This window comes from Egretta garzetta, unplaced genomic scaffold (assembly GCF_000687185.1).
Source record: "Egretta garzetta isolate BGI_Z169 unplaced genomic scaffold, ASM68718v1 scaffold271, whole genome shotgun sequence".
Lineage (NCBI taxonomy): Eukaryota > Metazoa > Chordata > Aves > Pelecaniformes > Ardeidae > Egretta > Egretta garzetta.
The window spans coordinates 357974-371401 of NW_009258669.1; the positions used below are offsets into that span (position 1 = coordinate 357974).

At 37.0% G+C, this 13428-nt stretch overlaps 1 protein-coding gene across 2 annotated transcripts in view; it reads left to right on the forward strand.

The window, feature by feature from the left end:
• Positions 1-1201: 1201 nt before the first annotated feature.
• LOC104135054 (leucyl and cystinyl aminopeptidase) overlaps positions 1202-13428 on the forward strand; it is a 37030-nt gene continuing 24803 nt past the window's right edge. Inside the window, exons 1-4 of one of the 2 annotated variants that reach the window (XM_009648660.2) lie at positions 1202-1303; positions 4106-4910; positions 8445-8583; positions 12707-12838. In XM_009648660.2, coding sequence (XP_009646955.1) covers positions 4129-4910; positions 8445-8583; positions 12707-12838 — 1053 coding nt within the window. In that variant the 5' untranslated portion in view covers positions 1202-1303; positions 4106-4128. Of the gene's footprint in view, positions 1304-3907; positions 4006-4105; positions 4911-8444; positions 8584-12706; positions 12839-13428 lie in introns of those variants that run through there. The other variant, XM_035888473.1, reaches the window with a different exon arrangement.

Genomic DNA, 13428 nt, shown 5'->3' on the forward strand with positions numbered 1-13428 from the left:
GCTGCTGTAGCTTTTTTCACTGCTTTAAGCTTTTTAGCTTAATTTCTTTAGTGCAGTTAGGGAGCAACAGGACTCAGCCCCATGACTTTTTTTCTCTCTCACACTAAGCTTGTTTAGTGAAGATTTAGAATTAAATTGCCATGCCATGCCATAATTGTGGACTAGTGCGACCACAAATGCCTCTAGTGCACCTGCAGCCTCTGGCATGGCCGTGGTAGTTCACTGGAACCATGCAAATTCTTTACAGGTTAAAGTTCCCCAGTCTTGCAGTTACACTAATTTTTCCTGTGTCGTATTTGGAATCTGAATTAATCTGCTTTAATACCTGAATTAATGTGCTTTTAGTATGTTTTACAGTGTGTGTTTGCTTCTTGGCCATACTTAGTGTGAAAGATGACAGTGAAATATGATGGTTACAATCATGTTCCTCAGGCTGCTGCTTATTCCATAGCTTCTTTCAGTTTAAGAATACCTTTTTTTGTCCTTCCTACGGGCTTTTTAGCTCATATTATAGCAGCTCACGGGTTAAAACTGAAAGGTCATAAAAGTTCAATTCACATGATTGATGACTCACACCATCATATTATAAATTCCAGTGAACCATCAGGAAGCAAACAGTCCAGAGTCTGAGTGTAAAAGCTTCGAACATGTTTGCCATGATTCCTTTCCAAAAAGTAGCCTGACTTCAATGGTTCTGTGAATGCATATGTCAACATAAATAACTCCAGTAACCAATACTTTGTCTATGTGCTTTCCAGTGGAGAATAGTAGGCTGGTGATACCCTTGATCTTCAGTAAAGTTCTGGTTTTACAGATTTTCAGCACTACAGAACAACCAAGACTTTGATTACTTCCAATTTTTGCAAATACTTCCTTAGAAATTTGTTTTAACTATTATTGTTTTCCTAGAAATTAATGTCTCAGGTATTAAAACTGTGAATTGCCTTGAAACTAACTTCTGGTTTAGCTTTTCTATCTTAGCTTCAGTCCAAGATTTTTTTGTATAATTCTTTTTGACTAGAAGAGTTATTAGTGCCTGCATGCAATTTTCAAAATATTAAGATAGTTGGCTTTAGAAGAAACTTATTAGAGAATAAGCTTGTCAAAACACAAACTGTTCCATGAGGAGCAGAGCTGATGAAGCCTACTTTCTGCCAGTTTTATGCTCTTTACCTTTCTCCTCCTTCCCTCTACAGTGCCTCCTCTGTCTTCTACCTCTTTTGCTGGCCATGCAGCAGCACATGCCATGGCTGGGGTTGGAGCTGTGTACTGATTGGCTGCTACCTTTTGGAGTGGTTAAGATGTGAGTCTTAATACCTGCCTTTTCTAAATAGCAGATATTAATTTGGGTGTTTTCCACCAGCAGCTGGTTGTTTTGGGGTGGGATTGTGTTGGGACTTAAAGAAATTTGGTCTTGAGTCCTTCTTCAAATTTGATTGAAGCTAGCCAGCAGATTTGAAAAGCAACCAGCTGAAGGAGTAATCACTAAGAATCTCTGCTGGAAGTAGTTTAGTGAATTCTTGATAAACTATTCTTGGGTAGAGGAATTGTAAAAGAGCTTCCGTTGCACAATACTTTGTCTTTCCACTTTTTTTCCTCCACTAGTTTGTCTATGTGTTTTCACTTGTAACTTAGCTTTCTGTCCTCTTTCTTTACTCTGTGAGGACTCCAATCATGAGTGCACGTGCTCCAATATAGAGACCATGGTGCTGGACCACTGAACTGCAACCACAGCCTGAAGGCTGCACTGTACTGGGAAATGCTGTAAAGACAGAAACTTTTAGAAGCTGCTTGTGCCTGGAGGTTGGAGTAGATGACCTCCTGAAGTTACCTCTAACCTCGGGTATCCTGTGACCCTATGATCCTGTTCATAGTAAGAGCAGCATGTTTAAAATGGGACAAAGGGTGAGCTGATAGATCCAAATTCCAGCAAACTCCCTCCTTTCATCCATTGACATATTGCTTGCTCAGATTGACCAGTACACCTTCTTCTTACTGACTTTTATGGGGTAGGATTTTTTATCTTCTTTTTTCTTGCCTGCCTTTGCAGAGAAATGTTCAAGGTTTATCTTTTTTATAGTAACACAGTAGTTTTTTGTTCAAGATGCGAGATGCTGATTCATGAAGCTGTTACTTGTTTTGAAGGTATCTGTATAGTCAGTCAGTCTACCTCTGAAATAAGTGGCAGGCAAGTATCATTAGAGGTTTAATACACGGATATCATACAAAGAGAAAGGCATGGTAGAACATGAGCTAGAATAACAACTCTTGCTCCATCCTTTTCAGTGTTATGACTACTGACACTATGGTTTTCTGAGTTTGTGGCCTTGAAACAGGAAGTCTTGATAGATTTTAGAGTAAATGTTGAGGACTCTGGTATACAAAGATTCCTGCCATCTTTTCTTTAAGATGTTTTATTCTCACCTTTGAGAATTTCAGCCATACAGAAACCTGACTTAAAAAAAAAAAAAAGGAAAAAAAAGGCTACTACTAAACCATAAGTCTTCACCTTCCCGGTATCTTCCTCCCAATATCTTCTGTTAGTCTGTTTCAACATTTTAAGTCTTATCAAGCAGCTATATATAGTTCTAGTCCTGAAATTATTAATGTAATTTATTTCTGTGTAATATTATCCTCAATTATTGGATGGGAGCTTAGCAATATAGATGAAACAGTAATGTATTATAGGAACACTGGTATTCTAGGTGGTATATAGAATGGCAAAATGTATATTCTTGTTAGAAATTAATAAAAGTCAACTTACTTTTCAGTATGTTTAGATCCAAAGAAAAGTTTATCTTTCTCATTCTGAAACCATAGCATGTGGAGGATAGAGAAATTATGTGATTATTATACCTTCATGTCTGAAAGAGATTAACTTCTGAAGCCTTGCAGTTGGAAAAAAGGTTTGTCTAGTCCCTTAGATAGAAGCTGTGACAGGGGACTAATTCAAATTAACTGTAATTTCAAGGCCCTAAAATATTGGTAATGGAATTTCTTGGGCTTTTTGGGAGAGAAATCTCCAATGTTTTTTCCATTTGAGTTCTTTTGCTCTCTAGACAACTCTGTAGTGTCCTAACAAAAGCCAGCCAACGTCCTTTCTATGATGTCTCTAGTGCTTTGGATTAAACAGAGTATGAAAAAAAGTTTCTTACTCCTAAGTTAGCTACTTTTGGGTGTATGTGTCCCATTCCCTGTATATACTTCTTTCCAACAGTGTTTTTAATTTTTTGCACTTTCCACTGAGCAGGTTAACTGAAAGATAACCTTTCACATAAATAATTATAGACACAACCAGAAGTTTGACTAAAATATAACTGCATATAGAATATGATAACATTATTTTAGAATTTGATATGAATTTAAAGTCTTCTTTTATGTTCAGTGATCTGTATCTAGTAAGGACAAATTTTATGGAGACAAACAGTCTGATTGGCACTGATTTAACTTATTACCTGTATGGATTGTTTCAATGGTTGTATAAGCTAGATCATAAATGAAGGTATCAATTGGAACTGTAATTTTTATACTGCCACTTTTATGTGGGAAATATTTTTTATCTTTTTTGGGGGGTGTGTGAAAAATGAAGTTTAAAAATGTGAAATGGATATTTTATTTGTGTAGCTGCCAGCACATGGGCAGATTTTCTCCCCTGTTAAAGAATTCAGTAACTAGTGTATTCAGGAATACCTCTAGAACTGTATTGGCTGCCTGTGCTATACCCTGCAACATAAAGAATAGTCCATCTTAACTTAGTTGAATACAAATATAGTTTACTGGGGTAGAGGAAATGTGGCCAAGACACTGACATCAATGAACCGGGAGTGCTATGCAGTGATATATCTGATCCCCAGTTATGGTGCAAGACACGTGATTGAGTATGCGCAACGGAAGCATCCTTTTGAAGATACTGAACAAAAAATTACAGTAGACAGAAAAGCACAGAAAAGTTTTCTGGAAACAAACCTGAGAGAAAAAATTGAAGAGTTCTTGACTATATGTGCTGTAAGAGTGTTTCCCATTCTGTAATTCAGTAAACTATCTCTGAGATATTATAATCACGCCTTTTGTTTATCATGTAACATATGGTCTTTTTTTTTTTCAGATCGAATTCAGTTACCCAGGAATATGATTGAAAACAGTATGTTTGAAGAAGAGCCCGATGTGGTTGACTTGGCAAAAGAGCCTTGTTTACATCCCCTGGAGCCTGATGAAGTGGAATATGAGCCAAGGAGCTCCAGGCTCTTGGTGCGTGGCCTTGGAGAGCATGAAATGGATGATGATGAAGAGGATTATGAATCATCAGCAAAATTGCTGGGGATGTCCTTCATGAACAGAAGCTCGGGTCTCCGGAATAACATGTCTGTCTATAGACAAAATCCAAATGGATCATGTTCGGTGCCTTCTACGAGGACTGTGGTGGTTTGCACAGTTGTTCTTGTGATTGCAGTTTCATTAATAATGGCGCTTTATTTTCTTCCCAAATGTACCTTTACCAAAGAAGGCTGCCATAAAAAAAATCATACAATGGAACTTATATACCCTTTGGCAACCAATGGAAAGCTATTTCCGTGGGCAAAAATTAGACTTCCTCCTGATGTTGTACCACTCCATTATGATCTTCTCTTGCAGCCAAACCTAACTACTCTGAAATTTGCAGGCTCTGTAAAGATAGTGGTTAACATTGTCCAGGTAACTTGGAAGATCATACTTCACAGCTCAGGACTTAATATCACCAAGGCAACCATTATCCTGGAATATCCATTGCACGACCAGATTGCAGTTATGGCTCCTGAGGCTCTCCTTGCAGGACAGAATTATACTGTCAACATAGAATATTCATCTAATTTATCAGATACCTATTATGGCTTTTACAAAATTTCTTACAAGGATGAGAATTCTAAACAAAGGTATGCCCACAAATGCAGCTTCTCTCTTCTGTCACTTCTAGATTGTGCTTTAATAATAGAAATAACAAGGGTTGCTTTTTCTATTGACTGTTTTGTACAACTGATTCCTATTGAGCAAATCTGATGATCCTTAATCTCCTGATTAAGCTACCTGAAAAATGTCTTTCATGGATGAGCTCATCAAGTCAGGGCAGCCTCTCCATCAGTTACATGTAGTGCAGTATAGTGGTTGTAGATAGCTATAGTGTAGATTTTTGTTTCTTTAATTTTTAGTTTCTCTCTTTGGAAATTCTTCCTACATCTCTGTAGTCCCTGAGTCTCAAGGTAGGAACTGGGCGAACAAAGTCCCACTATCATAGGAGAAGATCAGATTTGAGACCATCTGAGGAACCTGAACATACACAAGTCCATGGGACCCAATGAGATGTATCCCACAGTCCTAAGGGAACTGGCAGATGTAGTTGCCAAGCTGCTCTCAATCATATTTGAAAAGTTACGGCAGTCAGGTGAAGTACTCAGTGACTGGAGGAAAGGGAAACATCACACTAATTTTTAACAAAGGGTAAATCAGTGCTTTTTACCAGGAAGAGTAATGAATTCGCTACCCACCGCTACCTGCTTCAACTGGGCCTTACACTGGTCATGTACTTAAGAGTGTTCATGCCTTTGTTGGCATGTAATTGTCCACGCAGGTTTTCTAGAAAGAGAGTGGTGCATTAAAGAAAGACAGAAGGAGCAGTATGGGTCAGTCCAGGACCAGATGACAGGAAAGTAGTTTTCAAGATCCACAAAACAACTCCTAAATAAAGCCATAAAACTTACCAGCTTGTGCTAAGAAATGCTAAGATCTAAAGCTTAAAAAAAAAAAAGGAATATAAAGGAAAAAGTACAAAGACCCAATGTTATCAGTGTTACAAATCTTTGCAACAACAGGGAGTTTGTATGGGAATTCCCAAAATATTAATAAGCAGATTTTGTTTCGTGAAAGAAGAAGGCAGAACTTACAATTAGCATCACCAACTTAACCTTTTACAAACTGACAATATAGACTTGAAATTATTCTCCGGGAAGAGGATCATGCTGAGATTGTATTTATTTTCTTAAGTTTTTTTTTTTTATATTACTTAAAAGAAGACCCTTTTTTTTTTAACCGACTGCCAAGCTACCCACACAAGTTTTTGGTTTTGTTTTTTTTGTTGTTTTTTTTTTTTCTCTTCTGCACCATGACTCCAATATTTTTGGACCTACAACTTCTCTGAGAAGGCATATTGCTGACAATTCATAAGATTAACCTCTATGCCTGCTTTCAACTTCTTACTCTTCTCTTCCCCATCACAGACAAATCTTCAATTTGGTGCAGTAAGTTTATTTTTCTTTTTTTCCTTCACCCCGAGATTTTACAGAAGAAAAACAAACCATATAGAACCATTCTGCATAAAAATATAAATAAGGCCCAACCTTTTTTTTTTGTTAAATTTGCATCTGGCAAGTTGCAAACTCTGTTGCAAGAGTTATTTTGCCATTTGATAATTTTAATGTTTTTCTGGCAATATAAGAAACTTCCAAAAGAAAATAAAACTAAATTAGGAGAAAAGACGTTTTCTTGCAAAAGCAGCTTGATAGCTTGAGTTTTATAGAGAAAATGCAATAACAATAGAGGTTGTCAAAGTAGCCTGCATTTGTAAAACCACCTACATTAAGCATACAAAGACAAAGCCCCTGGCAATAGGAGAGGCAGGCAAGGTGATGGGGATGATGATACCAGCAAAGAGTTACATGAAAAGGATTTGCTGAAAAGCAAAGAAGTTAAAGCATGTGCTACATCCTGTTCCTGAACAAAAACAGGACGCACTGGACTGAAGTGGGACAAAAATTCAAGAACTTACTGATAGATCATCTTTTTCCTCTGTGAACACTTACACTCTGGTTTTCTACTACAGTAAATACAAGGAGAAAACAAAGCTTTAGCTGTGTCAGAATAGGAAAAAACATGGAAATTCAAAAAGAGACTAAGCATTCAAGTGATTTTTGCCTTCTACCCTTACTGTATTCTTACTCCCTCTTACTTCATGGTAATGCATGTCTTTAATGTTTGCGATAAGCTACTTAGCTCTATTTAATTTCATCTTGTGCTTATGTTCTTCTGATGCAATTTACACCCTTTGTGATTCTTTATTATCAAATGCATTCTGCAACAGAGCGACAATGTGTGGCATTTTTGTTCTAATGATGGAATCCTGAAGCCTATCAGCAGTTTCCCAAGTGGCAGCAGATTCTCTCTAATGATCATGCATACACTATAACGTTTTAGTATATGCTCAGGAACAGCCCTTTCGTAAGAGGCTTATCAACAGCACTTTACCTGGGGGATCTGAACAGTCATCTATATTTGCACCTCAGTAAAACACACACACCTTGATCAGAGATGCAGGCAAACTGAAACAGATCAGCAATCCTTTAACCCAAACTTATTTCTTGACCTCTCGAAGACAGCCCCTTAGACTACCCCATGTGAGGACCAACAGGAACACATGGGAGTAAAGAGAAGAGAATTCCTGCCTTATTTATCTCGGTTGCTGACCAGTTCAAGAACCCACTGAATATTCCACAGTTCATCTGAATGCACCAGGTTTTGCATATATTTGGAAAGAACTGTTGCAGCTAACGTGTTTTCTTGTACAATTCAGCACTATGTCATAGACGCGCTAGGATCCAGATAAAGGGAGTTTTAAAGGAAATCTGAGCGTAAACTTTAGAAAAATAAACACATTTTGGTTCAAATTTGTCTGTTGTTAATGCTTAGAGAGACCTGCTGAATCTGGCTTTTTGTTTAGAGAATAGAATAGAAATACATCTTTCTTATGTTATGGAGTTTGCTAGCAGTCTATGGAATCATCTTTACCCTGAGTATCTTGTTTTGTTTATTTTTTTAAAGATGAGCTATCATTGAGGGATTTAAGTAATTCAAACATAGCAGCATATCATATCTCACTGTTAGTGATTTGATAGTTATCATATCTCACTGGAGAAAGAAAAATTGTGACAAGTTTGCCACACTTTGTTTTATTTTTCAAGGAGTCTCACTGAAAAGGTTTGCAACAGCTCAATGAAAAATGAAGAAGCTTCCTTGTAGTCCCATTGGCTGCTGAGGCTTCAAAACTTTGATTTAGTGGGCATGGTCACTAATTTAATTTTTCAGTCTCCTTTTTGTTCCCTCACTGGAAACTGGCTGTCTGATATTTTGGTGATTGTTCTGTAATTACGTTATTCCAGATGTATTCTTCTTTGGTAAGAAAACAAAAAAACAGCCAAGACGATTAGTCCTCAAATAAATACATTTTTGGGTTTTAAAAAACCCTTTTGTTAATGAAACATTCATTCTGACTAAACCAACCCTGTCATCTACCATTCAGAAAGCTTCTGCCATAACAAGCTGTTAGAAGGTTTGTGGGGGGCAAAATGTTCTGTCACAAATAAAATGACATTTATCCTTTTTGTAATTCTTAATTTGCTCTTCTCTGCTCTTCCCATTAGGTGGTTTGCAGCAACTCAGTTTGAACCTCTGGCAGCAAGGTCTGCTTTTCCGTGCTTTGATGAACCAGCATTTAAAGCTACTTTTTTAATCAAGATCAGAAGAGATGAGAAGCTTTCCACTCTGTCAAATATGCCAAAGGTACCTGCTTTTGTAGAGGAATTTTAGTAGAGCTGCTGCCTAGGTAATCTGTTTAACTGCTTTGCTTTGTGGGATTGACTTGAACGGCTAAGCTATAAATTGTGTGACTTTATAGTAAAACAACAGTCTATTCCTCAGAGACTTGAACTACGTCGAGAAAACAACTGTTCAGTGCACTGCACAGTGGAAGATGTTATTGTAGGGACAGCTGAATGGCTATAGGAGGGATTCCAGGTGAATTTAAATGAATCATTATTTTGCAGGAGTTCTATTGCTGGCTACATCAGTCTCAACAGCCCTTAAGATTCTCTTTTGAGTTTTCTATGCTTGTTGATAGTGCACAGGTGAAGAATGCTGGAATATCTTTATCAATAGTTCGTGTAATTAGCAATAGTCTCTGTGAAAGATATGCATGATCTTGAAGGATCTACTTTTGAGCTGAAACAAGTGGAATTAGGGTGTGAACACAGAGTGAACTCCAGAATATGAATGAGGGACCTGGAATTCCTTCAGCTAGATGTTTTCAGGCAAAATTTAGTAAGAGCTTATCTGAATTTTATGGTAGTGCTTTATGCCATTAAGCATTCTGAGAAACCTTTATAGAAGCCGAATTCATTTACACAGACCAGCAAGACTAACTTATTACCCAGTCTGTGTCTGAACTAGGACCTCTCTCATCTAAACATTACCATCATTTATCGCCCAACAGAAACTCATTAATATTGACATTAATGAAAAAAGTAATGTATTGACAGTAATGAAGAAAATTACACCCTTGATGTTGGTGGGACACACATGTACACTGTGCACTTCGAGTTCCAGAAGGCTGTCAAAAGGTCAGGTGCTGATGTAGCTATCCCGTTTTTGAAAACCAGGCTAATAACTGCAACCTTGTGAAATAATGTCCTTTTCACAGTGCACGAATGTTTTAAGTTCCTGGATTTGTGGTGATTCTCAACCATTGCTTTAACAGGATTGGAACACTTTAGTTTATGTCCAGGCCTAAGAGCACTTTATTTGCTGCTCTTCTCTTCACTGAAAGAAGAACAGACTCTGCTGGACAACTGTCCTGTTTTATGTAAACAAGAAAGGGTGCTTACTCACGTTCCTCTGCTAGGAGCTGGACAAGTGACTAAGGCAACTTTCAACAGCTTCCATAGCTCTTCATGTACAAAAAGTGAACTATTGTTTACTACTGCTGCATGTGTGCAGCAGACATTGCTGAGCTAATTGCACGAAGTTGCTGAAAGTCTATCCTATTCTTCGGTCTACCGTCCGTAGATGATGGGTACTCTGGAAGACACTGATGAGTTCTATGAAAGACCAAGAGTATTTTTGTTTTCAGCTGCTTCTACTGCAGCACACTACCATAGAATGTTTACTGCTACCCCAATCCAGGTATATTCTGTATGTTCTCTTGCTCATCTCTTATGACATCATTGTGAAAAATGGGTTGGTATTGCACATTTGTATAATCTTAAACATTGGTGTTATGAATTTTCCCTATTGATCACACTAGATATATACCATTTGGCTGTTCCTGTACTGCACAGAAAAAATGTCTTTTTCCTACCCATCTTTCTCTACATGGAATTGTTCTTTCAATGACTTGTACCACTCCTGCACCATGAATTCCCTTTTAAATTATGTGATGCCTTTCTTGCATCTCTTTTTGGTGTTTTGATTCCTGCTACTGTTTGTCATACCACTTGATTTGCCTTCAGATCTGCTTATTCCTCTTCTGCCTTGCATACTTCATGTCTTCATGTCTTCTTCTCAGATACCTATAGATGCCATAGGCAGGTCCTGTGCTTCCTTCAGGTTGAGAATTCTCCTTCCTTCTCATCCTGTCAAGCTTTTACTCTGTCTGTATGGTTGATAATGATTTAAGAAAGCTTCCAGAGGTGGAACAAAGATAATATAAAAAAAGATATTAAAAGCAATGCAACTGTATGTTTAATGCTAGCGATCAAATGCGGGCTCTTGTGTCAAAAGAACAGCTGAGGTTTAATTAGAATCTATCAAGAAGGTGTAAGAACATACAGAGCAAATTAATTTATAGTTTTGCTAATGGAGAGTATCTCCAAGATAATCACTTATTTGTGTTTATACTGCAAACAATACTGTATTCTTCTATTTTGTCCCCCATCTTTACGCTGTGTAATTCCTCTTTTGTTGTTGTATGAGATCCAAACCTGCAGTCTGTTAATGCATTCAGAAGTGGTTCCTTTGGGTTTTGTAATTTGTCAAGACAACTTGCATGTGTGAGTTACAATAAAATCCTTATTTTTGTGACAGTACAAATAAAGAAATTAGACACGTGAGTTTCTGTGAAATAGTATGCTACCTCAACAGCATTTCTTGTATCAGTGAGTTCTCTTGTAATGGTACCCATTTTTATAGGCGAAGCTTCTTTTAATCATGTTTTTATGATTTATTTCATGGGTTTTGTCCCTGATCTCACAAAAGCTCTAGCACATACTGAATTCTTACATTTTAGATTTAGCCTGGATTAAGTATCCTGTTAGGTAGTGTGGCCTCCCAATACAATAAGTACAGGCTATTGAGTTGATTCTTGTACGCATAAAGAAATGTAAGAAGTGAATAAGATGATCATGTTGTATAGAAGTATATTGAGTTGGTGAGATCATTACTAGGATAGCTTAAACACTTAAACAAACCCCTGTTAGGAAAAGAAGTGGTACAGATTCTTCTGTAATAACTGCAGGTCTTGGTAACAATCCAAGCGAAGGTTAAATGTGAACTTAATCATATTCTATAAATAACTACATGAGCAAGAGATCTCAGAAGCATGCCTTCTCAGCTAGCATGTACATCACTAATATGGCAATATATAATGGCTGACACACATTAAGGCTAGAAGTAAACTGTGTGTGTTTTGAGCTTGTGGTGTTTTCTTTTGTGGTTTTGTTTGGTTGGGTTTTTTTTAATGAGGATAACTGATTTTTGAACAAATTTATCTGCAGTGACAGTAGATTTTCGTAAATAGGGTTGGCACCTCTTTATGAAGCTGAAGCTATAGTAAAAGCAGAAATGTATGAATTTGCTGAAGGAATTCCAACGAAGGCATTCTGTTCATATGCAGTGGTCAGACTAGATTATTACGTATCTTCAGGCTTAAAAATCTAATCCTCTTTAAGACTGACAGCCAATTTTCAGTGGCAGTTAAATGATTGTTTGGTTTGAAATGATCTTGTCTAAAACTGTTATTGTTGTTTTTTAAATGTTTGTGATATCTGGAAACAAACTTATTTACAAAGTTTCAGATGGTACATGAACTGCCATCCCTGTCTCCAGACCTTTACTATTCTACACTACAGTGGTTTTAAACATTTTGCTTTATTCTATGTAATTTATGCTTGTGAAGGACTGTACAGAAAAGTACTTTTAGGCATATAGCGTGCTTTTCCAGGATTAATATTAAAGAAAAGCTTCTGCACTAAAAGTAACTTAAGATACACCATAGTATTTTACTTCAAAAGACTGAGCAGATAGTTACTTTTGGAAGTGCATGTTTAAGGTGATCATGTTTTTGCTTTGAACTAACTGAAACCTTAGGTTTCCTTCACTTTTTTAAATGTGATTTCTTTTGATTTGTAAGGGTGCATCTGAGGGTTTTTCTGTTCTGTTTTTTTAAAATTATGAGTATGTCTGGTTATCTAGTTTTGAAGAGGCTTCTGTGAAGAGACAAAGGTTTAACTCATGCAATACCAGTATTTTTAGTAGGCTATGTTGAACTGTGTCTCTCATCTAGCCTAAAGCTCTCTTGAATTAATGCTAATCTTTATGTTGACTTTGGAATTAGATTGATGATTTCTCCAGCAATGCACTTGTCTGATAATACTGCATAATAAAATCTTGACAAATAATTTTGGGGTATATAGGCTTAAATGTTCCATTTCTCCTTAAGTTTCGTTACACTATGAGTAAGTTGTGAGTATCATCTATCCCACTAAAAAATAACCAAAATATAAAGGTATTCTGCAAGTTTGCTTATAAACTGTTCCTATAGTGAAGTAATTCTTTCATTCAACATTGATTCCTTGCATGTCCTAGTGGTCTTTTGTCTACATTAAAAACAATCTTTTCCTTTCACTTGCAGAAAGCCAGTACTCCCATGACAAATGGAATTGTTGAAGATGAGTTTTTTGTGAGTTTGAAGATGAGCACCTACCTAGTAGCCTTTGTTCTTGCAGACTTGAAAAACATCAGTAGAGAAACTAATGGGAGTCTGGTATGTTTGTTTCACTTTAAGTTCTCCCTCACCCCCCCAGGCCAACAAGCCAACGAAAAGGAAATAAAAAATTCCCCAAACCAACAAGCAAACTCTGTCTCTTTTAAGTGTATTTATTTTCTTGGATTTATTATACTCATCATAGGTAGTGGACAAAAGCCATATGCTATAGGTTGGGCTGACTTCAGGGCTTATACCAGGTTGGGAAGACTTACAACAAGGGACTCGGCATCAAGTCTTGTTAACTGTGGACATTTACAAAATGTAAATTCCTAGGAGCTTTCAGAGCTGGAAAGTACACTTCTAGTTTAAATACTTCATCTGTGAGGGAGTAATGTCATGCAAACCAAGAGCTGTTCAGATGATGTACAGAAACATGAGAGTTCCCAGGGAAGCCTGTGTACTATTTCAAGCAGTGCTGTAAATATGTGCTATACCTGCAAAGATAACCTACCTAAAAAAAAACATGCCCTGCAGTAAATCAAATTTAGACTAACTCCATTTAGTCACTTGAATGCAATTATTTCATTGTAGGGTTTTTGTTTTTCCAAAGGTTCCAAAAATAAAACAGTTGGTCCTGTTTGATCTTT